This window comes from Ictalurus furcatus, chromosome 25, assembly GCF_023375685.1.
Source record: "Ictalurus furcatus strain D&B chromosome 25, Billie_1.0, whole genome shotgun sequence".
NCBI classification, from domain to species: Eukaryota; Metazoa; Chordata; class Actinopteri; order Siluriformes; family Ictaluridae; genus Ictalurus; species Ictalurus furcatus.
Genome location: NC_071279.1, coordinates 14,565,078 through 14,593,071, shown reverse-complemented (window position 1 = coordinate 14,593,071; position 27,994 = coordinate 14,565,078). Strand labels below are relative to the sequence as shown.

At 44.3% G+C, this 27,994-nt stretch overlaps 1 protein-coding gene across 4 annotated transcripts in view; it reads right to left on the bottom strand.

The window, feature by feature from the left end:
* The window catches only part of arid1b (AT rich interactive domain 1B (SWI1-like)), a 72,834-nt gene that overhangs the window by 23,269 nt on the left and 21,571 nt on the right, over positions 1-27,994 (bottom strand). For 2 of the 4 annotated variants that reach the window (XM_053614222.1, XM_053614224.1), the window contains exons 2-5: positions 23,448-23,654; positions 15,684-15,824; positions 10,432-10,542; positions 199-442 (exon numbers count right to left, since the gene is read on the bottom strand). In XM_053614222.1, coding sequence (XP_053470197.1) covers positions 199-442; positions 10,432-10,542; positions 15,684-15,824; positions 23,448-23,654 — 703 coding nt within the window. The remainder of the gene's footprint in view (positions 1-198; positions 443-10,431; positions 10,543-15,683; positions 15,825-23,447; positions 23,655-27,994) is intronic. The other 2 variants (XM_053614221.1, XM_053614223.1) reach the window with 2 other exon arrangements.

Genomic DNA, 27,994 nt, shown 5'->3' with positions numbered 1-27,994 from the left:
GCGTTTTAAACTATTTTAATAGCCGGCGTGGGAGTTAGCGGGGAGTCCCGACTCCGTCTGTCGGACACGTGGACAAGATTTTCCTCATGGTAGGAATGAGGAGGTGTGTAACTAGCATCGCTGGAAGAAAAAACACTGGCTATACAATCATGAAAAATAAATAAATAAATCACTCAATCAATCATCAACGAATCGTACCTGGCACACTGGCAGGTGATATGGGTCCGGATCGTGACTGGCTGGAGCCCACGGGTGAGCCGACCGGAGAAGGCGAGGGTCCGCTGCGCAGGCTGGAGAGACGGGGCGACGCGTGAGGGGAGAACGGGGACTGCGCCGTGTTGCTCTGCTCGCCCTGGCTGCTGGTGGAACCCGAGGCGCTGACGGCTGAGCTCAGAGCTGCCTCCGTCCCTGTCGGCAGGTCGTCTATGGAGCCCGACAGGTCCTGCACCACACACACACACACACACACACACACACACACACACACACACAGAAACATGAGGATCCAAAGCTTGGAGACATGCTTCTACGTTCTGAAAACGTACAAAAACACTTCTCCAGTGTAACTGTGCTAGCAATAACAATATCCCCCTTTGACGTCAGAGCAACACCCAACCTCTCAGAGGACCAAAAATATAAAAATACAGCGCCAACCAGGAACATACTGTAATCCCTAATCACATCATAAATATTCCAATATAATCATATTTAATGCGTTTCAGTGTGGAGCTTTCCTTGAACAGCGTCTAAACAGCAGGGTGGCGATTATACAGCACTTTTAAAGCCTTAGACTTGACTAAAACGACTCAGCACATTTAGAAAACACTCTGCGGAATGCCAAGCACGCTCATCAGAGGTGTGCTGCCCCAAATTAGCATCTGGTGCCAGGCTGGATCTGGCCGAGGAGTTGCTTGTTTCTGTGGGCCTGAGACCAAGACCGTGCCTCGTGGGGCATCCGGCCCGCATCCAAGCGCACACGAGTGCCAGCGGTGAATTAAAGCATGTCTCCAAATAACCCGCGTGATCTGTGATCTGGGGGCTCGGCTATTAGCAGGTCGCAGACAGAGAGGTGATGGCAGCTACTGCCACCCCAGAGACATCCTCGATCCTAGATGACCGTCGTTTTCTCTCGGACACGGTGCCAGTACTATTACCAAAATGACCGCCCCCCACCCCCCCCACCCCATCAGCCTGGATTTTCAATTTCCCCAGCAAACACACAGACTTCAGTGTAACTCTTGGATTTCCACATACAACGGAAAAAAAAGCTCGGTGTCGTTTCCCAGCACTAGCGCCGAGGCTTATGGGAATCTGTGAGCAAACAGTATGAATACCTCAGAGACTTTACGGGGGGGGGGGGGGGGATGACTTCACTCTCTCCCTCCGTCTGCTGACTGAAACACTGAGTATGCTGACCTATTTATGGGAACGTGCATGAGCTCAGCTTTAAGACTCACAGAGCGTTTCTGCTGAAGGTCAAAGCCGAGAACGGTTTTTTCCGTCTTTGACGCTCTGCGCTCTCTTATTGTCCGGACGAGTCACGCAGAAGCAGTGGACTCCAGAATCAGCTGGGGATTTTGGGAACGCGGGTCATTCCGGATAAACGTATAACGGTTACGTAACGTCAGAAGCCGTTAATAACGATTAGGCCGGGAGTTCAAAGTTATAAGTGGACTCGTTTCATTTCCAAATGACGTCGTGAAGGAAACCCTTAATGAAGCTCCGACTATGAAGACAGATTTCGCACGCTATTATTCTGAAACGTTATTTTATTTCACAGTCACGGTTTTTAAATGACGAGCATACATGTTGTTTTAGTCTTTTTCGCTATCCTGACACGCGGCACTAGCGTAGGAGTTCAGCAATAAAAATAAAAAAAATTCTTTATCCATTTACCTCCACTAGCTCCTTGACAAGACTGGGTGACTCGGAGCTTATCCCAGCAGACTCGGGGCACAAGGCGGGGGACACCCTGGACACTGTACCAATCCGTGCATCCATGGGGAGAGCATGCAAACTCCACACGCACAGGGTGGAACTCGAGGTTTCCTCGCATCTCTGGGGTCTTAGTGGCTTAGTCGTTGGCATGTTAGCCTCACACGTCCGCGGTTAAGAGTTCGAATCCCGCCTCCGACCCTGTGTGTGCGGAGTTTGCATGTTCTCCCCGTGCTTCAGGGGTTTCCTCCGGGTACTCCGGTTTCCTCCAAAGATACGCGTTGTAGGATGATTGGCATTTCCAAATTGTCCGTAGTGTGAACGGGTGTGCGACTGTGCCCTGCGCTGGGTTGGCACCCCATCCACGGTGTCTCCCAACCAGAGTTTCCTGGGATAGGCTCCAGGCTCCCCCGTGACCCAGTGTAGGATAAGCGTTACAGAAAACAGATGGATGGATGGACAAAAGGAATAGATATCTTCAGGATGTGCTGTTATTAGAAAATAACGGTGGTTATAGTAACTACGCTTCGTACTGGGTGGAATCACAACACCCTGTTGTTGATTATTTTCCTGTAGCGGCACACCCAGTCATATTTTACTCCATTCACATAAAAGGCATCAGGTGACACATTAGCCCAGATTTCTTGCCTGCATGATTGGGGATCATAATCATTCTAGACTTGTTAAAGCTCTGGATCTTTATTTGACTCATGTAATTATTTGGCCTCATTGACCACTGGAACACTCTCTGCCTCCCCTGATATGACATAACGAGGAGGAGAAATGAGTACACGCGTGCAGACCGGTTCTTTCCTGGCTCTTTTAACCCTAACTTGTCCGCTTGCACATTTAGGTAGGGGATCAAACATGCACGCTTGTCCTTCATCCTTCGTCCCACGAGCCAGGCGCGGCGGGACGGCTCCTCCGTGGCCAATTAGCGCAGAAGTACGCTCAGGTCTAATTCGGGAGCGAGGACTGAGAACGAGTGAGCAGAAAGCATGGCGAAGACTCCACACGGAGCTCTGCTAGAGCACCGCGGCCTGAATACCGAGCACGCACAAAGCCCACGAATAACCACCGCTGAAATTTCCGAGGCAGATCTGGCAATTTGTGCGAAATTTGACAGCGCTGTAATTTGCGCCATGTCTGCTTAGCACGAGGGGGGGGAGAAAGAAAAAAAAACACGTGACTTTCAGCGGAGCAATAAAGCGGCGAGGCTGTGAGGCAGTATAATGGCGAGAATCCTCTCTTCTCCCTGCTGTGAAGCCCCGCGACCCGGCTGACACATCGAGTTTGACGAGAGCGAAAGCGCTCCCCAGACACGGAGAACGTGCTACAAGCAGCGAGAGGAATGGGATCAGACAATCACGGAGAAGAACAGAAGATGGAAAGGGGGGAAAATAATTCATACATGTATTCAGTAAGGCTCTACCGCGGAAAGTAAGATGAGGATTGAAAGTGCACACAGCCAGCGTGAGGCGATGGAAAAGCAGATGGAGGATGAGACTGGGGCCTCTCCATCTGGGCCCACTCTGGAAGTATTTATTTGGGTAACAGTGTGTAGGGACGAGGTCTCTCTAGTCCTTTAACTCTACGTGACACGGTGCCGAGCTACGATGATCAGAAAGGAGCAAAATTTGAGTCAGCGCTTTATTTATTTAAATTATTTATTGCTTTATTATAGTCAGAGAAACACAAAAAATATATATAAATATACTACTAGAGAAGCTTAGTATCTTTTTTGCTGTGTAGGTCTGTTTCAATTCATGAATGCACATACCACAGTTCCACTATAGCATATTGTTGCCATATGCCATAATTTTACCCGTTAACAGAATACTCAAAACATATAAACTTGTTTAAGTGACAAAAAATAAATGTTCATTTGTCTCAGATAGTGTTTAGATTTTTTCCTTTAAGTGGTTTTGAATACATATTGAAAAATGAACCAAATTTTGAGAGCCTTCCGATGCAGAATAGAAAGTGCAAACATCACTTCCTGATCATGTGAAATGCCATTTTTTTGTTGCGTCAAAGTTGAATCCCCCCTTTTTCCAGTTATATGAGAAAACAGTCGTTTTGTATAAATAAATGAATAACTAAATGAAAAAAAATTAATTGTTAAATTAATAAAATAAATTAATTTATAAAGGATAAATTAAATTGTTGCCATATGGCAACACCATGATGTAAAAGGTTGATAATTAATAATAGTAATTACAGAAATAAATAAAAACCAAATGCTGCGAACGTGTGCATAATTTGACAATTTAAAATAAAAGAACTAATTCCAGTATAATATTGCTAAATCACTCGACAGGGGTGTCCAATCTTATCTGGAAAGAGCCGGAATGGCTGCAGGTTTTCATTCCAACCAAGCACAAGCCACACCCGAGTCTATTAAAAGACAAGATGTACTGATTAAACCGCATCAGGAATCAGGCGTGGCTCCTGCTTGATTGGAATGAAAACCTGCAGCCATACCGGTCGGACACCCCTGCACTCGTTATGTGGGGACACTGTTGTTATCATCACGTGACTTGCTTTTTGACACGTCATGTTGCGTTACAAGCAAACCTCGAAGATTTCAGGCTAGTTTATATACGTTACAGAATCCATCCCATCATGTGACCGACACGACTCGGACCGTGCACGTGAAGAACACGCAGGACAGAATGCGTCTTAAAGCGTGCAGACATACCACCGGGACGCCAGTATCGGCTCTGCGTGGGCTAACGGCGAGTTTTAACGTCGGTATCGCGTCGTATTGTTTACTCCTGTAAGTGGGAGAACGGGAACAGGGTATTCCTGGAGCACTGCGTAGAATAAGACACGTCTTTCGTAGTTCGGATAATACCAGCACGTTTATTTATTTATCCTCGTCTTATTATTTTCACATCTTGGACAGCACGGAGCTGTGAACGCTACAGGGTTCCTGTGCAAGATTTCCTGTGCTTGTGCTCGAGCATCAGCAGTGATGTCACACATCCACAGCCGCTCTCAGCACGGTATCGTCTGAGCCATCGCACCTCGTCCACACACACGCACGGCGCCTACATGGCCGAGTGACACTACAGCGATGTTTACGTCTTTACTCGTGTGTGAAACACACACCCGAGACTCGTCTGCCTTCCAGAAGATTCCCAGTGTGCACTGCGTCTATGAACGCCAGACGGAAAGGAAGCACTTTCAGGAACAAAGAAAAGGTGAAATAAATAAATAAATAAATAAATAAATAAATAAGCAAGCAGATCTTCATCTAAGCCTTTCATTATCCCTAATAAAAAAAAGCATCATTAAAGAGTTTTAATTGCTTTGCTTCGTTCTTATCAGTGCTAATCAATTTGAGCGAGTGTGTATGCACGAGGCCCCCTGCCCTCCACCGATGGAGCGGGCGCCGCGCCAGCTGCTGCTGCTGCCGTCTGCTGTCTTGGTAACGGTTGCTGGGAGGCCGTTCTGAATCCTGCGCCGGAAGCCCCTGAAAACCACGACGGAAAAGCGAAGAGTTCGTCTCCGCCATTGCGTTCGGTTTGTTCTTTGTATGACCGAGCGGACATTCAGAGGACGCGTGTTCGGATGGATCGTTTTTTAAAAGCAGCGACGGCGACGTTCGCGGAAGACGAGAAACAGAAGGAGGAGAAAAACGATGAGGACGGAGAGGACAGATGATGTGCACCACCCCTGAATAAAAAAAAAAAAAAAAAAAAAAGCTCGGAGATTGCTTTCGAGTCAGTGGGTGTGAGAGTGAAGTGTGATCATCGTCCTTATGTAAGAGCAAAAATAATAAAAACACACACACGGTCTCTTCTTCCTCAACACCGATCTAATCTCCAGTCAATCCAGCCCGCGTGTTTATTAACGCTACGTAGAAACGGTACGATATTGCTTCTTATGCTTTGAATTCCCTCCGTCGCTCTTCCTAAACCACGTTTCCTACAGAATTATTGGCACCCTGCTTAAAACTGTGGCCAAATTAATCATGGTTTTCAAGGAATGAAACTATGAGCAGATCACAATGCATAACCTGGTCTATATTCCTCTGGAGAGAAGAACCAAGGCTGAGGACACTTTTAAAGAAGTTTCCTTCCTTTGCCTTTTTAGGTTTTATGCATTTGGACGTCCATCTACAGTTCAGACCGAGCCAGTCGACACGTTTCTGGAACTGTGTGTTGATCTGGACGTGCAGGTCTAAGCTTCTTATCTTCCTGGCAGAGGCAACCAGGTTTCGTACTGAACTATATTGAGAGATGCTCTCGCTCTTCAGAAGAGCACTGGTGTGTTCATGTGTTCCAGACTTATGGTAATGGATTAACAGTATTTGTAACCACTTACATAGTTTTTTTTTTTTTTAAAACATATGTGCAGGCAAGCAACCATCAGTTTTCTCTTTTGTGTCAAAAATTCCTTCATGTAGGATTTCAGGACACACACACTACTGGTCAAAAGTTTAGACACCCTCAATCTTTATTTTCCACATTTTAGAAGAATAATAAAGTCATCAAAACTCTGGAGTAACACAAATGGGACTATGGGAATTATGTTGTGATGAAAAATCCAAAATAAATCAGAATAATTGAATGTTTTAACATCTTCAAAGTAGACGCCCTTTTTGCCTAGAATTTCCAGAAATGTATTCTTGGCGTTTTCTCACCCGATTTCTTGAGGAATTTCCCTGAGATGCTTTTTATACAGGATTAAAGGAGTTCGCACCGACGCTGGACTCTTATCGGCTGCTTTTCGGAATATTTCGCTCCGAGTCGTCCGTTTAAATTTTTTAAGGTTTTCTAATGAAAGAAATGAAGATGTTTGCACGATTAAATTTGTCTACAACACCGATTTCAAACATTTAATCATACACCTTCAGATCAAAAGCTTTTTAAGATCAGGAGAAACATTTCGGTCGAGAGTGTGTGTGTGTGTATATGTGTTTATTAGAAAATGAGGAATTGTCGAGGAAAAGTAAGTGAAAAATTCCAGTCATTGTGTGCAATGATTCTCTTGAGGGGTGCCAATAATTCTTGAGTTGACAGATGCACACAGTTTTATATATACTGCAAATCTAAAGACACGGTGCTTTATTTTATTTTTTTTAGAAGAGAAGAACAGAGATGAGATTTGTGGGTGAAGTACAGAGCTGTGTTCTCGAGCGCAGGCACTGACTAACACCCAGCCAGAGACGGAGCTGGAACTGATTTGATGAGCTGTTGATGAGAGAAGCTTGGCTCCCCGCAGCAACACACACACACACACACACACACACACACACACACACACACACACTCTTCATCCATCACTCTGTCCCTCTGGGGCACATCGAGCCAATGGCGTCGCAGCTCCCCATCCCCCCCGACGCCCCCTGCCAACTGCTCGGCCAATCAGCTCACAGCAGTGTGTGCCTCATCAGCAGGACTCCAGCCTCTCTCTCTCTCTTTCACACTCGCTCTCTCCCTCCCTCATTTTCCATGCTCGTCCTAATTACGGAGGACGAGTTGCAGAGCGCAGAGAGAGAGGAATCAAAGGAGAAAGCGGGGGGACAGGGAGAGGAGAAACAAGAGACGGATGGAGGAGGGGAGTACTGACATGATGCAGCCTTCAGGACTGGAAGGGGAAAAAACAGCATTCACTCTCACAGTAAATCAGAATGTGTGTGTGTGTGTGTGTGCGCACGCACGCACGCACGCACACACACACACACACACACACACACACACACACACACACACACACACACGTGTGACAATACAACAGTTTCTCCCTCACAGTCACAGCTTATGCACCAAGACAGACAGACTGAGACCGAGAGACAGACAGAGAGACCGAGAGACAGACCGAGACTGTGAGACCGAGAGACAGACCGAGACACAGACCGAGACCGTGAGACCGAGACACAGACCGAGAGACCGAGACACAGACCGAGACCGTGAGACCGAGACACAGACCGAGACCGTGAGACCGAGACACAGACCGAGACCGTGAGACCGAGACAGAGACCGAGACTGAGACCGAGACACAGACAGAGACAAAGACTGAGAGACCGAGAGATAGACAGACAAAGAGACAGACCGAGAGACAGACGGGGTGGCAGCAAAGTAAGAGCTTGTTTCAGAAGAGAGGATAAGAGGAGTGTGCACTGAGAGAGAGACACACACACACACACACACACACACACACACACACACACACACACACACACACACACACACACTTAGCCCCCTCCATCCTGTCTCTCATCAATCTTCAACATTAAGCTCTTCCCCTTTATTTACGCCTGCTTGCACACACACTCATCAGCGTTTTCCTCTTCTCTCCCAAATGCAAACATTAGTCAGAAATATGGTTCCTATTTCAAACCACTTCACCCCTTCAGCTCCCACACTGTAGAGCAGTTTGCATCCTTAACCCTTAACCTTAGAAAGAGTAAGAACATCAGAGAGCTGCATCTCAAACGAACGGATAACAGCAAGTGATCTGGAGCATCTGCTCTCCCTTAGTGCGCATATTTAATGCTCTGGGTTTGATCTAGCGTACTAACACTACCGGAATCGTGACTCACTTTATTCTTCTAAAGAGACCAGAGCTGATGATGCTGCTCTCTATGCTGTCTTTTAGGCTAGCTATGGTGAACAGTGACTGCTCGTAGGGAAACGATGGTGGTAAACGATTGGTTGTTAAAAACAATGGTGAACAGTGATTGGCCGGAAGGGAAACGACGGTGTCCCGTGATTGGCCGGAAGGGAAACGACGGTGATCAGTGACTGGCCGGAAGGGAAACGACGGTGTCCAGTGATTGGCCGGAAGGGAAACGACGGTGATCAGTGATTGGCCGGAAGGGAAACGACGGTGTCCAGTGATTGGCCGGAAGGGAAACGACGGTGTCCAGTGATTGGCCGGAAGGGAAACGACGGTGTCCCGTGATTGGCCGGAAGGGAAACGACGGTGTCCAGTGATTGGCCGGAAGGGAAACGACGGTGTCCAGTGATTGGCCGGAAGGGAAACGACGGTGTCCAGTGATTGGCCGGAAGGGAAACGACGGTGTCCAGTGATTGGCCGGAAGGGAAATGACGGTGTCCAGTGATTGGCCGGAAGGGAAACGACGGTGTCCAGTGATTGGCCGGAAGGGAAACGACGGTGATCAGTGACTGGCCGGAAGGGAAACGACGGTGATCAGTGACTGGCCGGAAGGGAAACGACGGTGATCAGTGATTGGTTAACTGGGGACATCAGCCCATGCAAGCTCAACTCAGTCAGGCTTTTAAACACTAATGGTGAGTCGACGCTCCACTCATATAACCAGCAGCTGTGATGTGAAAGTTGCTAATGTCTGCTTAAAAATTCTCTCTTTTTATATCTTCTCTTTTTGTAAATAAATTTTCTAAAAGTGGTCTAAAAAGCCAACAACTCGAGCAACAAAGCCACTACCTTGGCAACACTGGAGAAGGACGCAGCACAACCCATGTTAAGAAATGTTCTCCCATATGTAGCTTGCAAATGTTCTCCACCGCTGCAATGTTATTTAGAAAAAAGAAAAAACACAGCGCGAGCGAGAGAGCGAGAGAAGGACTTCACAGACCCAGACCTTGAAGAGCTCTGTGAATCGAACCCTTCATTAGAAGCACGGTTCGAGTGCTGTGCCTGCAGGGATACGGCTAGTGTGAGAGGAGCCGGAGAGATCAGACCTCTCGGGTCACTCAGGCAGCTGCGAGGTGGTTTGTGTTTATGAGCGAAGATCTGTTCGAGGTGTTCGAGTGATCTCATCAGATTATCATCCTGCACATGTTTCATTCAACCTCCTTCTACAGCAATTACAGGGTTGCGATTTTTGCGAGCTCAAACATTAAATGGCGCACTCTTCCATTTGCTAAAGGGCAAAATGAAAAAGGGGAACGCGGTACAAAGTAAAACATCATATTTCCACAGTAGAAACAAGATTTTGCACACGCATGAATAGAGCTGAACAGACTAAAAATCAAACCAGACCTAAAAATCCTGAACGATCTCGTTCATCTTCAGATCATCTCTGGTCATACTCCCTGGTGTTTTTTTTTTATATTAATCTTCCATTACAATGCATGACTTGTCCAACTCCATGTATTCCCTGGCACTGCATTTGACCATGGATGAACTCGTTTTCCGATAAAATGATCTTAAACCTAGATGTTTAGATGAGTATTGCTTTTCTCTGAACAAAGACAACAGTCCAAGCACCCCCCCCAAAGGACTTGCAGCGTTTCTTCTTTCTTTTTTTACAGCAACCCGCGAGGTAACCGTTTCACAAAGCTTGAAATCAAGGACACTTTTTACGCAAAGAACATTTAATCTCGTATTTAAAGACGCTTCTGGTCTTTTGATGTCTTCGAAAGAAGCAGCGCCTGTAAAAATGAAGGAAACCCTTTCTCCGAGTAGGCGTGTCCTACTTTATTATTAGCACGGAAACGTATAGAGAATTCGGTACAGATCCAAAGACCTGGTGTGTCGAGAAGGTCTGCTAGAACTCACCGGAAGGCTGGATGGCCGCTCTTGCTGGTTCAGGCCCATCTCGTCGTGGTTGGGCTTCCCGGGAGTCATAGCGGGCTGGGCTCTGCTGCCGTACGCCTCCTGAGGAGCATCCTGTACAAAGGCAGAAGGTTTGTCGTGTGTGAACTTGTGTTGTGAAACAGCAGAGTACACATGTGGACTAAAAGAAAGATGGAGAGTCTACAGCGGCATCGGTATCTACGCTCGGATGTAACGTGGCACACGCGTACACAAGCTGTGGAACGTGTTGTCTCAGTGCTGTTGGCCATGTGCTTCATACACCGGCGTACACAAACCCCACAGCTGTGTAACATCCATTCAAAAGCGCAGAAAGGTAGAGGACGAGAGGGAGGGTGTGTAGTGGAGAAAAGAAAAAAAAAAAAAAAAAAATCCAAGCATGCCAGAGTCTGACATTTATCTGGAAATGTATGCATGTGTGTGGAAGAGTACCGTGATAACTGGGTCACAGCAAGATCACACCCACAGGCTGCTGTTTACACTGCGGTCATGACATTACGGCTCAGTGGGAACAACGTCAGACATTATTAAAAATACATATTTCTGCTCTTTCTGCACTGATGAGCTCCCAGTCACTGCGTCGCTGTCTCCTGTCAATCACAGAGAGTGAGAGACAGACAGAGTGTATGCCATCCGTCCTACCCATGAGCCTGTAACTGTTATTCTAAAATAAAGATCGCACAATAAAGACCCGTATTATCTCAGTTATCATGATAATTCATCATAATATTGTTACTGTATCGTTACATCGCCTAGCCCGAGCTTCCCGCTAGCGATACAAATATGTACCATTTGTCCAGGCTGTACGTATCGTTTCTTCGGCCAAACTATTCCCCGTGATCGAGCACCGCGATTTCTTTCGAGAAATCGAGCTAGTGGTTATGTTTTTACACTCCTTTTCGCTTGTCTTTAGACTTCTAAATAGTAAGTTCGTACAGGTACATGTGTACCTATACCTCGTCCTGTTTGAGGAAGACTAGAAGAAGCTGCAAACTGCGACGACCAACCAGGGGAGAGAAGCACGCGAAGTTGGTGTTAGGATAAGTGATGAAAAGTCCCGGGTAGAACAAGGAGGATTGTAGTCGGACCGCAGCGGCCGGAAGAGGTGGAGAAGTCGTTCACATATTTGGGTGGTGTGAGCTCCCAGAATGGGGATGCGAAGGTGGATGTCAAACACCGCACTGGAAAATCGATAGCTGTCTTTCGGAGGATGAACAATATCTGACCCTCGCCATCCATCACCACGTGTATAGCTGCATCGTGTTACTGATGGCAAACTACTAGAGTGAGGCCAGGAAGGCATCGACAAGAATCTCGACGTCTTCGAGCGGATGTGCCCATGCCGAATCTTTAAGATCCGATATGGCAATCATATCACTGACGAAGAGGTGCTACAAAAGGAGTGGCATGTACAAGCTCCACATCAGAAGACTCCGACTGGCTGGACACGTCCTCCAAACGGGGTACCATCGGGTCCCCAAGACTGCAATGACATGGGTAGCACCAGGTGCCAAGCAACAACCCCTGTAACACGTGGAGAAGAACGTTCATCCAAGACCTGCGGGCAATGAACGTCACACGGGACGACACTGAGACCCTGTCTGCAGACCGGGAATGCTGGAGAGAACTTACTGCTTGATGCGCTACCTAGCATGGAAGGATAAGTCCAAGTATGTGCGTAACAACTTTATTAACATATTAAGAACATATTTCATAACATTGACCGAACCTTCGCAAATTTATCAAGCTGCTTCATGAGACATTAAATAACACGAGACAAACACTGACCTTTCAGGTTGTACCACTCACCAAGCAGGAGCAGCTTTTGGTTTAAACGACTTAACACCTCATGCAACATTTCAGGCCGCTCTCTTCCCAACCCCCCCAAACCTGCACCCCCCCGCGCGCCCCCTCTGTGTCGCATTTCTTCTACAGTGTTAAAGGTGTGCATTGGTATTCAGATGTTTTAACTCTTACATAGATCACAAAGCAAACAGAAATGAGAGTGCAGCTCACCCTCTTGTTTTCCATTCGTCACGCTTTCAAGGGTTCAGCCGAAGTTCAGCTAAACTCGGCGCCAGACCCCGTTTTTCCCCCCCGTGTTCAATCTGATTGCTCCTGACTTATCATCTAAGCATGCGGCGAGTATGTTAGGAGCGAAATCAGTCCATCTGTTTCTCCTGTTCATTAAAAAAGGCGGGGTTGGGGGAAGCTATACAGTGAAAAGAAACAGAAACAACGCTACAGCTGTTCACAGCTCCTTCAGTAGTGTGTTACATTCAAGTTTAATTAGGGGCCAAGCACTGAAGGTATGCTGGCATCTTCTTCTCCGCTTATTATTATTATTACTACTACTACTACACTTCCAGATGGGAGTTCATGTTTATCTCGAGAGCACAACTTCATAGAAATGCAACACTTTCCTCTGATGCTGTTGGTCATGCCGAGTTCAACTGATACCGCAATGTTCATTTTCGCCATATTTGATTATCCATCTATTTTGAATATTTATGTTATCTCCCTCCCCCCCACCTCCCCATCCCACCCCACCCCACCCCAGCCCCGGCTTCTTGTACTACAGATTTGATCCAATCACCACCAAATTTGGAACACAACATTGTAAACAAAACATCTTTCTCTGATTTTTGATACACGGGGCGGTTCATCGATAACGCACGAACTAAAAATCAAAGCATAATCACCAAACAGGAAGTGAGGCCATTTGTCAGAGACACTTATGTATTGACGTCAAACTTGGCCAACAAGACACGGTGTTAAACAAGCTCGGAGTTCATTCGCAACTCAGAAGGGCTACTGAGAAAGCAGGACATGAGGCAATATCTGAAGTAAGGCTTCACTTTTTACCATCAAATTCAGTATATCGCCTTGGAAACAAGAGCGGAGGGTCCCGATGGTTTCGGTCTTCCGCCTTCACTAAGGGGTGAGGCCAGAACGTGCTTGGATCACTTAATACACATCGACCAATTTTCATAATCATCTTAGTCGATTATGTTTGCTAATCTCAGCGGCCCTATTAAAACACTATTTTTCAGCAAACCTCAAATCTCCGTAGCACGGAAAGAAATTTTTGAGCAGCTCTACCCTTTATAAAATAGAGGAAGAGTGTGTAGACGTGGTACTACAGCAGGTACGGTAGCTTGACATAAAATAATAATAAAAAAAAAAGGGTCCTGGATTGTTCTTAATAATAAATATGTCCTTATTATGGTTTTGAAATCGTTCCTGATTTTGTTTTAAAGGACGCATACAATAGATTTACATGCATCCAAGTTCAAAAAACAGCAGCATTTTAGCCAAAATATTCCTTTAAACTACAACTACCATAGTATTAAACCAGTGTAGGAGTCCAAACAGCGTGGGAAAAAAATATTCTGGTATGTTATTGCAGACTTGTACATGAAGAGTTGTGTATATTGTTTTCCAGACTGGACGTCTTTCCAGTCCAGAGACTATACATGATATGATATGATATATATGTATAGTATCTTTAGCTCTAAGTCACATGCCTAATCAGTCCTAGAAGGAACCTTGGCTTGATAGATGGTGGACTTCTGCCAGAGTATGAATGTGCTCTCTCTCTTCTCTGACGGTGTTCCTGACGAACAGTCCTGATCACGACGCAGCTCGAGAGCACAGCGTGAACTCAAGGTCAGGTCAGCGTGCTGCTTTATTTCTATACGCCTCTAACTGCGTACACGGACCGGGTGCTGCAGGCCCGGGCCTCGCGCCTGGCACAGAGCAGGGCATGAGTCTGTTTCCAAAGCCGAGAGAGAACAGCTTGTGTAGCGACTCCTCCACAGGAGGATCTGATTCAGCACTGAGCTGCAACACGGCAAAGCAGGACATCGTGTACGGCGTTCGGCGGAGCAGATCGCTCCACGCTCTCCCGTTTCAGATTTCTATACCAGCTGAGATAGATAGGGACAGCTGAAAATAATACGCCATGTGCTTTAGGAACACCAGCACAGCACCACATATGGAGTGACATTTCTGCCTCGATTAATATCCAGGAATTATGAAATAAATAGGAAACGTTTAGCCATATTAATAAATAAATCTCTACAAACATGATCTGATGATACTGAAAACCCACTCTGGTCTACCAGTGACAAACGTGAGCTACTTTAACTAGCTGGTTAGCTGTTAGCGATGACTAAAGGAAATGAGGGAGTCAACAAACTGCATGTTTCTGTATCTTCACAGGTGTTGGCATTTTTAATGAGAGCAAAGGTTTAGCGATGTTCCTGGGCTTTCTGTAAGAGTGGGCTGGAGGCGGTGGACACACAGGAGGAATATGGACGTGTTTCTCAGGCGATCTACAGAACAGGAGAAAGCGGTAGAAACAGAGGCTCAGGGATACGAGCAGCGTGCTCTCGCTGTTAGCATTCACATGCACGGCCCCGAAAGCTCCACACTCAAGGTCGCTTTTGTTACTGCAGCCTCGTGTGTGCGCACACACGTGCTTGTGTACGCACAGGAGTAAAAAAAAGAAAAGAAACAAACACACACACACACACACTGGCTTATAGTCACATGGAACCAGTCAGACTGAATTATGTATGTGTGTGTATTATATATCTCAATTTTTTATTCTAATATTTTGAGATATTTGATATTTCCATGAGCTGTAATCATCGAGATAAAAAAAAGGCTTCCCGAAAATATTTCACTTTATGTGTAATGAACCTAGAATATATCATAAGTTGCCGTTTGTAAAATTTAATTATAGAAAAAAAAATGTACTTTTCCGCAATATACATTTTTTTTATGCACCTGTATGTATGTATATACATACACACACACACATATATATATATATATATATACATATATATATATATATATATATATATATATATATATATATATATACACACACACACACACACATACACACACACATCTATATCTCTCTCTCTTTCTTTCTCTCTCTCTCTCTCATTCTGAGTGTTTTTCTGTCTGATGCGTATCGGTCTGTGTCTCCACTGCATGTCTCTGCTGAGGGTCCATCTGCGCCTCCGTCCGTGTCTCTGCTGCGTCTCCGCTGAGGGTCCGCCTGCGTCTAAGCTGTGTCTCGGTCCACGTCCGCGTCTAAGCTGTGTCTCGGTCCACGTCTGCATCTAAGCTGCGTCTCCGTCCGCGTCTAAGCTGCGTCTCCGCTGCGTGTGTAAGGTGTGCTGCATGAAGGCTCTTACCTGCTGTGGAGGAGCTCGTGGTTGCATGTAGTGAGGCTGAGAGGGAGCTGCAGGCTGCTGATGAGGAGGGCTGAAGTACGGAGGCTGACCCTGCTGGCAGTACCCACCCATGCCCTGCTGTCCGTACTGCGCCGGTACCTGCTGGAGGTCAAATACACCACATCAACTACACTGCTACCCAATCTGCTACCCTCTCCACCAGCTTATGGCTTAGTTAACTAACAATCCTGTAATCTTTTCTTAATCATCATTCCCTTGCTATTTATTGAGGAAAAAGGGCTTAAAAAAAAAAAAAAAGGCATGTTATACATATTATATTTTTCAATTAATAATTTTCTAATTAAGAAAATTAGTAATTAGTTTATTTTCATACGGTCATTATATATAACTTTCATTTCTTTTATTTCTGAATCTCAAACAGTGTTCTGTTGAGAACACGGTGCACTAATGTAGGCTCTGGAGCAAACCCTTATACCAAGTGTAGTGTAGTGAAGAGGAAGTCATTTTGTTTAGCTGGGAAATATCTTTAAAAGAAAAAAGAAGCAGAAGAAAAAAAAGTTATAACGAGATTCTTGAATAAAAACGAAAACTCTTACACTCTGTTTACAGAAGGGTCGCCACGGTAACCTGTCTCTCATTGCCCATGCCCCGCTCTCATTCTCATCCCCGTTAAAAAAATTAAAAACGCTGCTCTCCCAATTATAAAACACTATTTATAAATCTCCTTCAGTCGAAATGCGGCTTCAAATCTACACGGCCCTGAAGCCCACAGTCGGATCACGTCCTAGCCTACTTACTTGGCATTTATTTAGCACCGGCTCCATTTTCTCTCGGATAGATTGATTACAGTGATTTCTAGGCGAACCTGCCGAACGGTTCACCTTTCCCTCCCCCGCTATTTCAGTCATGCCAAATCCCAGCTGCAGGCTCTCTCTCCACTTTCACACAACTGCCACATTCGAGGAGAGCGAAAGGAAATGCATGCTTCCTCTGAGACGCCTGAAGGCACGCGAATCCACCGCATCTTGCGAGGAAATGCAACACACGTGGAAAGAGAAAGGGGAACGGCCGGTTGGAGCTCAGGTGGTAGAGCGGGTTGTCCACTAATCGTAGGGTTGGCGGTTTGATTCTAAATTACGTGCTGTTTCTTCTCCCAAGACTGAGAGCTCTTGAGCGATGGAGTTTCTTCTCAGCGAGGGACTGAGTACAGAAAGAGAAAGAGGTGTCTGTCGGGAACGTTACTCTCATCGCTTTAAATCAGGAGCTGAAACGCTCGAGGGTCAGACTCCAAAAAACAGGAATCAGCACTGATAGCAGCGCAGCATCCCTGCCTGCCTTGGCGTGAAGGCTCGTGATGAGCAACGAGGAAGTGCGCGCGTGCGCACGTGCTGAAATCGTAATCCCGTGAGCTCAGGTTCACCGCAGGCCGTCTCAACCAGGGTTACGTAACAGGGGGAACAGCTGGTACTGGCACAGCCCCTTTGGCTCATCGTTCGAGTAGAAAAACAGAGACGAGTCGCTATGACGACCATGTACCCCATTTCCCTCCGCTAATTAATCCACCCATGTGTCAGCACCTTTTAGCTAGCAATCCTGCACACACACACACAGATTTTGAGATTCATGACCAGAAGAATTTGTGCCCTTGCACTGCTGTTCAGAGATATCAATACTCCGCGGATAAGATCAGCTTTAAAAACACAGGGGATCATCAGTACCTTCAATATACTCAAGGTATATAAAACGTCTAGCAAAGCGGTGCTATACGTAAGAAAGGTTTTATTTACTCGTCACAAAATCATTCGTCTCAAATCTCAAGCGAATGATCGACTCTCTCCCGTGCTGAAAAACTCATTTTACCAAGAAACCTACGGACTGTTACCAAGCACTGACACTGGAGACTCCTTCCATGAATCCTCGTGACCAAAACATCAACGTAGTAACTATTACACAAAAGTTCCCCCTTCCCAAAACTGCATACGGTGCCACAACGAATACGAACTGTATGTCGATACGTGAAATTCTGGAGGGAACGTCGGACGGCGTGGCGTGGGGACGTAATGACGTGTGCCGTTACTCGATCTATGTTCTAGAACATGTAAAACAGGAACATAAGAGGAATATACTAAAAGCGACTCATGTAAACGCCTTAATCGGAATATTGTCTTATTCAGAATAAGGTCAATCAAATTACAGTAACCATGTAAACGTAGTTTGCTCAGCTCATAAAAACACATGGCAGGCTCCGAATGGAACATAAACCTTTGAAAGGTAATAAAAGGGTTCACCACAAAACGGATTCAGCGCTCATACTGCTACGGCCAGGGTTCGATTCCCGGGCACGGAATGAATTTTTTCCTTGTTCTTTGGATAAGGGTTCGTGTTTTATAAACGTACAGTCTATTCTCTGAAATCTAGTTTCTGAACTCTGAGGAGATTCAGAGTGTGCTGCTGATTGTGATGTATTGCTTTGGTCATTGAGAAAATGCTGGAGAAGAGACGAGCAGTGGTAGTAAAGCGGATTCAGAATGCTCGTAACGCTAAACAAACAGATTTTAATCAGCTATTGTGGGGCTGACGGACTTCTCCGTCATCATGAGAAGCACGAGCTTCTCTCTGCAGTGTGTGAACGACGCCAGCTCGCTTTACCCACTTGACGTTTTTAAGTATACTTTTTCATCGCGGGACACCGTTTCCAGTTCCCGCTGCATTTCGTCCTCGGCATAAATACTTACGGTCTGAACCTCGTCATCGGTCCATCGGTCGTATTTTTTAAGAAACTTCGTGGTGTTGATTCGAATCGTAATAAACAACTGTTTCTCTACACACTGCAGCAGACTTAAAAATGGTGGTTGAAAAAAAAAAATGCTGCATACACTCAACCAATCAGCATGTTCAGTGCCCAAGTCCCACCCCCCACAAAGTTCCTGTCTTTTGAAAAAGTACCAACTTCCAAGTAGGGACTTTGCAAGGGATAAATATTTTACCTGGAACTTAATTTAGACCCTGGTCCCTGCACTGGAAACACGCCAAGTACCAACAAAAGTCCCTAGCTCCTGGGGAAAGTTCCTGTGGTGGAAAAGCGGAATATGATACTGATTCTGCAGGCATTAAATCTATACGCATCTGTAGTGTGTGTGTGTGTGTGTGTGTGTGTTTGTGTGTGAGAGAGAATCATGGACAAGAATTAACATGCTGAGGAGAAAAACCCCAGAAAAACCTGCTTACTTCAAACTCACCTACAATGGAAAATTTGAACTTTATAATGCAAAAAAAACCATTAATAGTGTAGGTCGTAGGATGAGGAACATGAGAAGATATCTAAACAGAAGCTGAACCAACCAGCGCTTTGACACATTAGTCTGTTTGTAGAAACCGAATCAGAGCAAAATTTATGCTCCTGGTTCGGTTCCACACTGAGCATAATCAAACCAAAACGCAAAAAAGGTAGAACTCGGACAGGGATTCCTCCACCGCCAACACGTCTAGTGCTTATAGTAACCAAGATCCTGAAAATATACTTCAAAAAGGAAGGAAGCTATCGAAGAGAAACTATTTCAGAGATTTGACCTTGCCTTGACCTTGACCTTGTTTGGATCAATTCCAAAAGTTAATTAGTTCATCTACTGGTCCCGATGCTAATTCCATATAAATCCTGCAAACATTAATTCTACAACTCGTTCTGGAGTTACTGCGCTTACGGGGCTCTCGGACGGATGCACGAACGGACCAGCCAAAAACATCATTAACACAAATTTATCGGAGGGTGTGTATGGCTGAAAACGATTTCATTAATTGGTCAGAAAAACACCACCACCACAAAAAGGTAAACAAACGTGCGCCGAGCGGACATGCCCCACGCGCGCGCCGAGCGGACATTCACCAAACACATTTCCCTGCATCCCCTGGCTCACAAAAAATGCTGTAACCTACAAAAAACACACGGCATGTTTGGTTTCCTTTGAATCACTCTCACAGCAATTAAACCACGCTACAGTTGGCAGTGGATCGAGACTACCCCATTTAGATGCTTTCAGACGGGTTATTCTGGTCCACATCCAAGTCAGATTGCTGAGCTCTCACCTGCTTGAACAAACGCTTCTTTACAGGGAAAACACACCAGGGTTCGATTCAAGCAGATTAAATGCTGCGTTAAGTGAAAGGAACAATAACTTATGAACAATGCTTAATAATCTACAGAGATTAGCTATGCAATTAGCGTAAAGACAGATTGTTTTCTGCTTCCGCTGCGGCGTATTGTACTTCAGTACTGCCTCCAAACTCGTCCCCATATCAGAGCTGGTGTGTGTGTGTGACCTGCACATGCTCGAATACTGTCAGTATGAATGGCAGCAGGGTTCCCCTGGCACCTGACTGGCCAATTTCAGGCGAGTTTGTGGAAAGTGCTGCCCTCTGGTCATCTAATCCTACACCAGATAAAAGTTGTTATTGTCCTCTTGGACCAGCGAGAGTGAAAATACCAGCGTCGCGGACACGATGCCCTCCCCGAGGTTAAAGATTACACAAACCCTCCAGCCTCCGATGATCTAATTATGCGATGACCGTTGAGTAATGATGTGTTTTTCGGCCAGCGTGTCTTTTTCCATTCCTTCACGCCACGAGCCGAGAACGTTTTGTGCTGATTTCGATCTTTCAGCCGTGACCAAGGGCGATCAACGTGAGAGTCACCTGACAGGCAGGCAGGCTTTCGCCTAATCTTATCAGAGAGCAGCCGAACGAAGCCTGCAAGCCAGCGCAGCGCTGAACAGGTTTGAAACACAAGCTACCACGCACACATATAAATCTAAATAACAAAGCAAAAGCTACATCCAAAGCCCCTTTTTTCTGCTAGATTTTTGATAATCATATACAATGGGATGCGTTTACACTGGGTGGATAGTGTCATATTTGATAACTCGGATGGTAATATCTTCCATCCCTCCATTTTCTGTACCACTATTCCTACACAGGGTCGTGGGGAGCCTGGAGCCTATCTCAGGGGACCAATCACAGGGTGGTAATAACTTGTGATGTTCAAAAATTCTGATTAATATCATAATCTGCGAATATGGGCGGGAACAGGATACGACATCATCCGTCAAAACTTTCACATCCGTTGATTTATAATCTTTCAAAGCTGTGTTGTAAAGTACAGGATAGCTCGATACTGCTAACAATCAGTGCTTCAATTTTTGAAATTCTTTTCTTTTTTACTAAAAAGGTCAAGCAGTGATTATCTATAGATCATACGTCTTTACGTGATACGATTATGCAGGTCAGAGTTCACCAAATTTGAACTCTCATCACGTGGCGTAGTACGGAAATCCTACGCACGAGCTTGCGTTTCCGCTCTGCCGTTTTCGGACGCGTTCGAACGGAGGTCAAATCAATGGAGCGTAAAAACCTGGCGTGACCGCGGGTTAACTTGGAGAATAACAACATGAAACAAAAGACTCGGCAAAGTCAGGCGGCAAAACACGCAGCGCAACGCGCAGGGAAGATTCCCGACACGCCAACGTTTTATTCGTTCGTGCTGCTTTCATCCTCTCGTCTGCTCTGGGGCGGTCAGATTAAAAAATTACGAACTTCGGATTTTCGTCGAATTGAAGATGAAAATGTGTCGAATGCAAAAATTGTACATTCGAATTTAAGATGTGTAACGACCACAAGCGCCGATTTTAGAAAGAACATACTCTTAAAAAGTTACACGCAAGATATTAATGCACTGACAATGTGTTTTGAAGAAGAAGAAAAATCTAGAAAGAATAGTTCCAGTGTTTCGAATAACCCAGTCGTAGTCAATAAAGTCTAAGGGGTTGAGCCGCTTAAGCTGCGTGAGCTGGAGCTGAAGCTGAGCAGTGAACGAACAGCGGTAAACTTAAGCACTTTTACTAGCGGGTTAATTAACTCACCCGAATACATCCAATACACGTATGAGATCAATCAGACATTTACACACAACATAAACGTAACATTACAACTCGCTTCTGCACAAAATGACGCAAACGCACAAGTGAACCTGAACTTAAGAAAAAGGTGCTAGGTAGAACGCTAAGTCACAGCACGCTGTTTCCGTAACAACGCTCTAAAACACGGACAAAGGAATAACTAAAGCGTTCACGATACTGTACTACAGCAGTGAACTCGTGATAATATTTCAGGAGATCCTCTTTTCACAACAAGGCCAGTTTTCACAGCTTTAAGTGAACATCTAAGATTTGCGAATATCTGCTTTAATTATTGCATTTTCTCACCAGCTAAAATGCTGCTGACTCGTATTTCGATGCCATTTTAAATTCAGAATAAAACTGACTAAAATGAATACATACAGCATGACAAAATATTGATTAGCCTTTAAGGATATTTGACGTCAAAAGACAAAAACTAAACTCTGCTTTTATACATTATCATTACGTCAGTGCCATAAAATGGTCTTAAAATGACGTCACTGTCGTCGTGGTTCACAATTATTTCTAGGACAATATATCGTCCAACAAAAGTAGTTCTCGTGACAGGCCTCATTCTTACGTTCCTACATGCAGCCCACTGACAGGACAAATAAGAAGTCCGATTGTGGAAAACAGACTAATATTTAGCAAAATAAAAGTGCGACAGTGTGTGAAAGGGGGTGGGGGGTACGCTACGGTTGCAATGGCTTGTGAAGTCCTGTTTAAATAAGGAATAATGCACACGTGGTCATGCTGTCATAGGAAAATAATCAATGACGTGGTGGTGTGATGAAGCCTGACGCAGAAAGTTAGTGTTACCACCCCGAAGTGGATTATTTTCCAATATCAGCATTTTTTTAACTGCTCGTGTACCAAAACAAATCTGCAAATTTGTTTCTTATTCGTTAAAGAACGCCACATCATATTAATATAGTGGAACGTCAGTTAAACAAGTAAGTTCCTGTTATTACTTACATAAAAACCAGCTATAAACAGTCACCTTCTCTGGTCCCTCTTTACTCTCTCGACGTTAATAATTTGTTGTTGTTACCCAGAACCAAAAGCCCTCTCTGCCAAAGACGATTCCTTATTGGAAAACTTACACGATTACAGCTTTCCCTCGGACTGTTAGGAAAGAGCTGACCCTGGAGGCTCCTCCAGGGAAAAAAAACCAAAAACAAATTAAAAAATAAAAAAAAAAACTCTTCACAGATCAATTTTTTTTTGCATCCATTTATGTGGCAGGTTTCACCACCGCGCAAGCCGTTTGTATGGAAACGGTAATATATTAGAACGAACGTCATGCGCTATCTGAGCTGCTGTTATAGAAAAATAACCAACACTTCCTAACCAATCAGATTTGAGAATTCAACACCGCTGCTGTATAAACGACGTTATTATGACGTTACTATGAAGACCTCGGTAGTCTAACCTTGCACCTTTGAAAATGTCGTCTTGTTCTAAGCAGTTATTAGATCAGAGACATCAATCACGGCTCTTCTAATCGTTACTTTCCCGTGGTATTTCCTTCAAGGAGTGAAATACTGCTGTTGGAGTGATTCGTACCGGCTTAAATTTTGGGAATAGTTTATTTGAGTAATATGTGTGTGTGCACATACTCATTCTTAGTATTCATAAACACAGTTAAATAGACTTGTAAACTTCAGAACTAATGAAACCTCTAGTATAAGTGTTTAACCCCCAGCACCATCTACCACAACAACAGGTTCATCCTGTTTCAGTCTCTTACATGTACATAATCCTCACTCTTAAGCAATAGCAGAAAGCCGGGCTTCATGCTGGGAATTGTCCGTACCTGTTGATGATGGTACTGCAAGGCTCCCATACCGACTTGGCCACGCCCCTGCATTCCCATTGGATATCGGTGTGGAGCGGGAGCTCCGTATGGCTGGCCGGAGTAGGCTCCGCCCGGCTGCTGCTGCTGCTGCTGCTGAGAATAAGGGCTGTTTGCCATGCTGTAAAGCTGGGAGCGCTTCATGGCCATGGCGTCCATAGGTGCCACCTGTGGAGAGAGAGTTTCACTGATTAGTATCATGTACATATATAGTAGGGCCTATTCTATACATAACATCTGCTAATATTAACATTCGAATTCCCAAATCCTGCTGATAAAAGCACTGATAACTATTTAATGTTTGATAGTGGAAAAAAAAAAACAACAACAAAAAACACATTGCCATTTTTTTTAAAAATGAATACACTGTAAGGTGTTAATAATGACAGATTTCTGTTTGAAGTGTCAGGATAATGATGTTCATTTGGACACACAGTGTGAACCAGACTGGGTATATTTGCTGCTGTATGTAGAGACGTCTCAATGTTTATAAGTCCTTTATAGAAGACCATTATAAGTGGTGTTTCTACGAGAAAAGAAAGAAAGAAAAAAAAAAAGAGGAGGAATTTAACAATAATAGATCAAGCCCTGTTTAACTAAAATGATTGGTAACTTATTCACCACAAAAAATTACACCGGCTGAAATTGTTCCTTAGCTACTTAAAATTAACATTTGATAACGTTCATATCTGCCAGCTCTGAATAAATAGATATCTTTTGGGTCTTTTTTTTTTTTTTTTTAAACAGAAGATAAACAAAGCATGGTTCACAAATCAACCCTTGTCCTTAGTAGTGCATTTTCCGTTAACTCTTCAGCCAAATATAAGCTACCCAGCAGTTGAGGAGCCCGATTTAGCAAGTTAGGCCTTTTATAGAGGGACAAAACTGACAGGAATTTGAACATTTACCTCAGATATATTAGCAAATTAATAAGAAAAGACTCTTTATGAGTAAAATAATGCTGTAATTACACTTAACCTTGATTGCTCAGCAAACATGTATGTACCCATTCATATTGAGAAGCATTTCATCACACAACTTGTGAAGTCTGAGCTAACAAAACTTTTACTTCACGTAAATACAAGACTGCTTGAGCGTAGCATTTAGACAGGGACAAGGCAGCTAGATACGGCGAACTAGCATTTACTGAGCAGGATTTTTAAATGATTCGCTGGACTCGTATCGGCTGCTTTTCGGAAAATATAACGGAGTCGTACTTTTTTTTTTTTAATTGTTTGTAAATAAAATAGTTTTCTAATGAAAGAAATGAATGTCGGCATGATTATATTTTTGTCTACAACACCGATTTCAATCATTTAATCATATACCTTCAGATCAAAAGCTTTTTAAGATCATAAGAAACATTTCAGTTGAGTGTCCACAAACTTTTGACCGGAATTGTAGATCAGTCTGTACGGGATTTTGCAGAGGGTTTTTTTTTGTGTTTGTTGCGGCTACAAATTCTTGATTTTGCCACGGCTTTTTTCAACATTCGTGATGAAATTTGTGAAGTTTTTTTGTGCTTAATTTTGCGGAAAACTACTTGTACTGGCGAAATTGCAATTGCGCAAAATTGTTTGGCTCGCGCCTTTCACAGTGATGTTTGTTGGGGTAAATGAGGCCTTTTAGCTGTACTCATGTTCGACGCACGGTGAATCAAAGACGGCTGAATCCACGTCGTGATGACGTCACATGACGCGTCTCAGCCCAAATCTGAGGAAAATCTGCGTTGATTTTGAAAAGACGCGAGCTCCTCCGATTTCCTCGATTTGGCGTTCATTTCTGCGATCGCGAAATCCTGGAGGGACTGAAACGAGGCTAACGTTTTAACGAGCGCGTTAACAATCAGCATGTGATATAAAGCTGCAGTGATAAAAAAATCAATCAACAACTTCTTATACTGACAGACATGGCATCATTCCTGACCTCGTTGGGCTGAAGACAACGCTGAAAAGCCGGCGAGTGCAGAAATTTAGGGCAGTGTGCCATACACTGATTAGGAGAGTCAGGCTCGCTCTCCAGTGAGCAGGATTCGCCAAAAAAAAGAAAAAAAAAAAAAAAAAGAGCAAGAGCCATCCAAGCTAATCTTCTCACATCACGTCCAAATTCGGGGCAATTTGGAGCGGCACTTATAGAAAATGTGTGCAATTGAGAACGCCTGTGAAGGCACTTTAAACTAGCAGTCTGAGTGTCAGCAACCAATGTCCTGGCACACTGCAATTTTCACTCACTCCCTTTTCTCCCATTTCTTTCCTTCTCTAAATCTCTCACACACACACACACACGGGCACATACAATTACAGGGAAAAAAAGTCATTTTTGAAGAAAAATCAACTTGTAGCATCAATTCTAGCAACCAGAATAAACCTTCGCATCACACGATTGGCTGGAGGATGCGGTAAACATTTCTCTGATGTGCAGTTACAATACGTAGTCAGCTGAGGTGTACTAGAAAAACAGCAGCATGGTAAGATTTTAAAACAGAGAATAGAAAATAGGAGAAAGGGAAAACGCAGAGTAAAAAGTCAATGGATTTTTACATTTAAAATGTTCAAATTTGCGATTTTTACGATCATAGAAATGAACGCTAAATCAAGCAAACCCCACGATATTCAGAGAGCGTGTAATTTTTCTAAATTACTGCGGATCTGGGGTCGAGACGCTTCGTGTGACGTCATCACGACGCGCGTTCGGCCGAACTGCCTCTTCGATTCAGGTGCTTCGAACACGAGTACAGCTAAAAAGTTCTCGTTTACCAACAGACACCACTGTGAAGGAGCGTGCAGAACAGTTCCGTGCCACGGCAATCTCGCCAATTCAAGTAGACTAAAAAAAAAAAAAAAAAAAAAAAAAAACCACACACTGCAAAATCAAGTGTCTTTGGCCGCAACGATCACAAAAACCTCGGCGAAATCCTGTAGGTTACGGGACACTTCAGAAGATCAATCACGATCATAATATAAAAATAATCATCTTTAAAATGCTGAACTCAAAATCTCAAAGCACTTTACATAGAAATGATTGGAAAATGAAAACTCATTTATGATAAAGCGTATCAAACAAATAAGGTACAAATCACTCATGAATTGACTATAAATCTATGAACCTTACGCATGAATCATATATACAGTTGTGCCTAAAAGTTTGCATACCCCTTGCAGAATCTGCTAAATCTTAATACTGTTCACAAAATAAAACGATCATAAAATTCCCATGTTGTTGTTTATTTATTTAGTTCTGTCCTGAATAAGCTATTTCACATAACAGATATTTACATATAGTCCACAAGACAAGATAATAGCTGAATTTATGAAAATGAACCCGTTCCAAAGTTTACACACCCTTGATTCTTAATTCTGCGTGTCGTTACCTGGATGATAAACGACTGTGTTTATATTTTGTGAGAGTTGTTCACGAGTCCCTTGTTTGTCCTGAGCAGTTAAACTGCCCACTGTTCTTCAGAAAAATCCTCCAGGTCCTGCACATTCTTTACTTTTCCAGCATCTTCTGCAAATTTGACCCCTTTCCAACAGTGACTATATGATGTTCAGATCCATCTTTTCACACCGAGGACGACTGAGGGCCTCGTACATTCACAACTATTACAAAAGGTGCAAACATTCACTGATGCTCAAGAAGGCAACACGATACGGGGGGTGTAAACTTTTGAACAGAATTATTTGTGTAAATTGTTATTTTGTTTAAAGATCTTTTTTTTTTTTCATTTAGTACCGCCCTTCAGACGCTAAATAAGATAGTTACGTGTCTCCCAGAAGAGAAAATACTAACAACTTACACCGATCATGCTGTTCAAAACCATTCAAAAGATTTAGCAGCTTCTGCAAGGGGTATACAAACTTTTGGGCACAACTGTATATGTATATATTCACATTTTATTCTGGATTTAGAAACAACTAAACTTTAAATCCGGTGTTCTCAATGCTCTGTAATACTCCAGGAGCTTCAGGAGATCAGAAAGATGTACCGCAGTCGAACCGTTCAGAGCTTTAAACGTGAGACTTATAATCACGGAGGAACTTAATGAAGCAGTAACGCTTGAATTAGACCGCGTTAGCGTGCTCTGATGTGGACCGCGCCCTTCTGAATTAACTAAACCGTTCTTAAACGGTCATGCCGACTGCCGAGTTACCCCGGATAAGTGGCGTTTGTGGGCGGTGTACACGGATCTATACAGCTGTCTTCTGAAGGTTGTTACTTTCGGCCAGCTTTGATAAAAATCCCAGACGTTTCTCAGGAGCGGCACGAAGGACATGACGTGCAGAGCTGGTGCTGTGAATACCATGGCGGTGATATTGTAAAGCCTGATGAAAGGTTAGGCCGGGGGTGGGGTTAACTACACCATGCACAGAGTGAAGTTTTCCCGTCTCTCGACACGCCGAGCCCGACTCACGAGGGACTTCGGTATTAGCGGGTCAGATGGACCAGATGTTTCAGCAGAAGGGAAAACGTTAAACAGGGGTCGCCAGGACTCGAGGTAAGAACCCCTG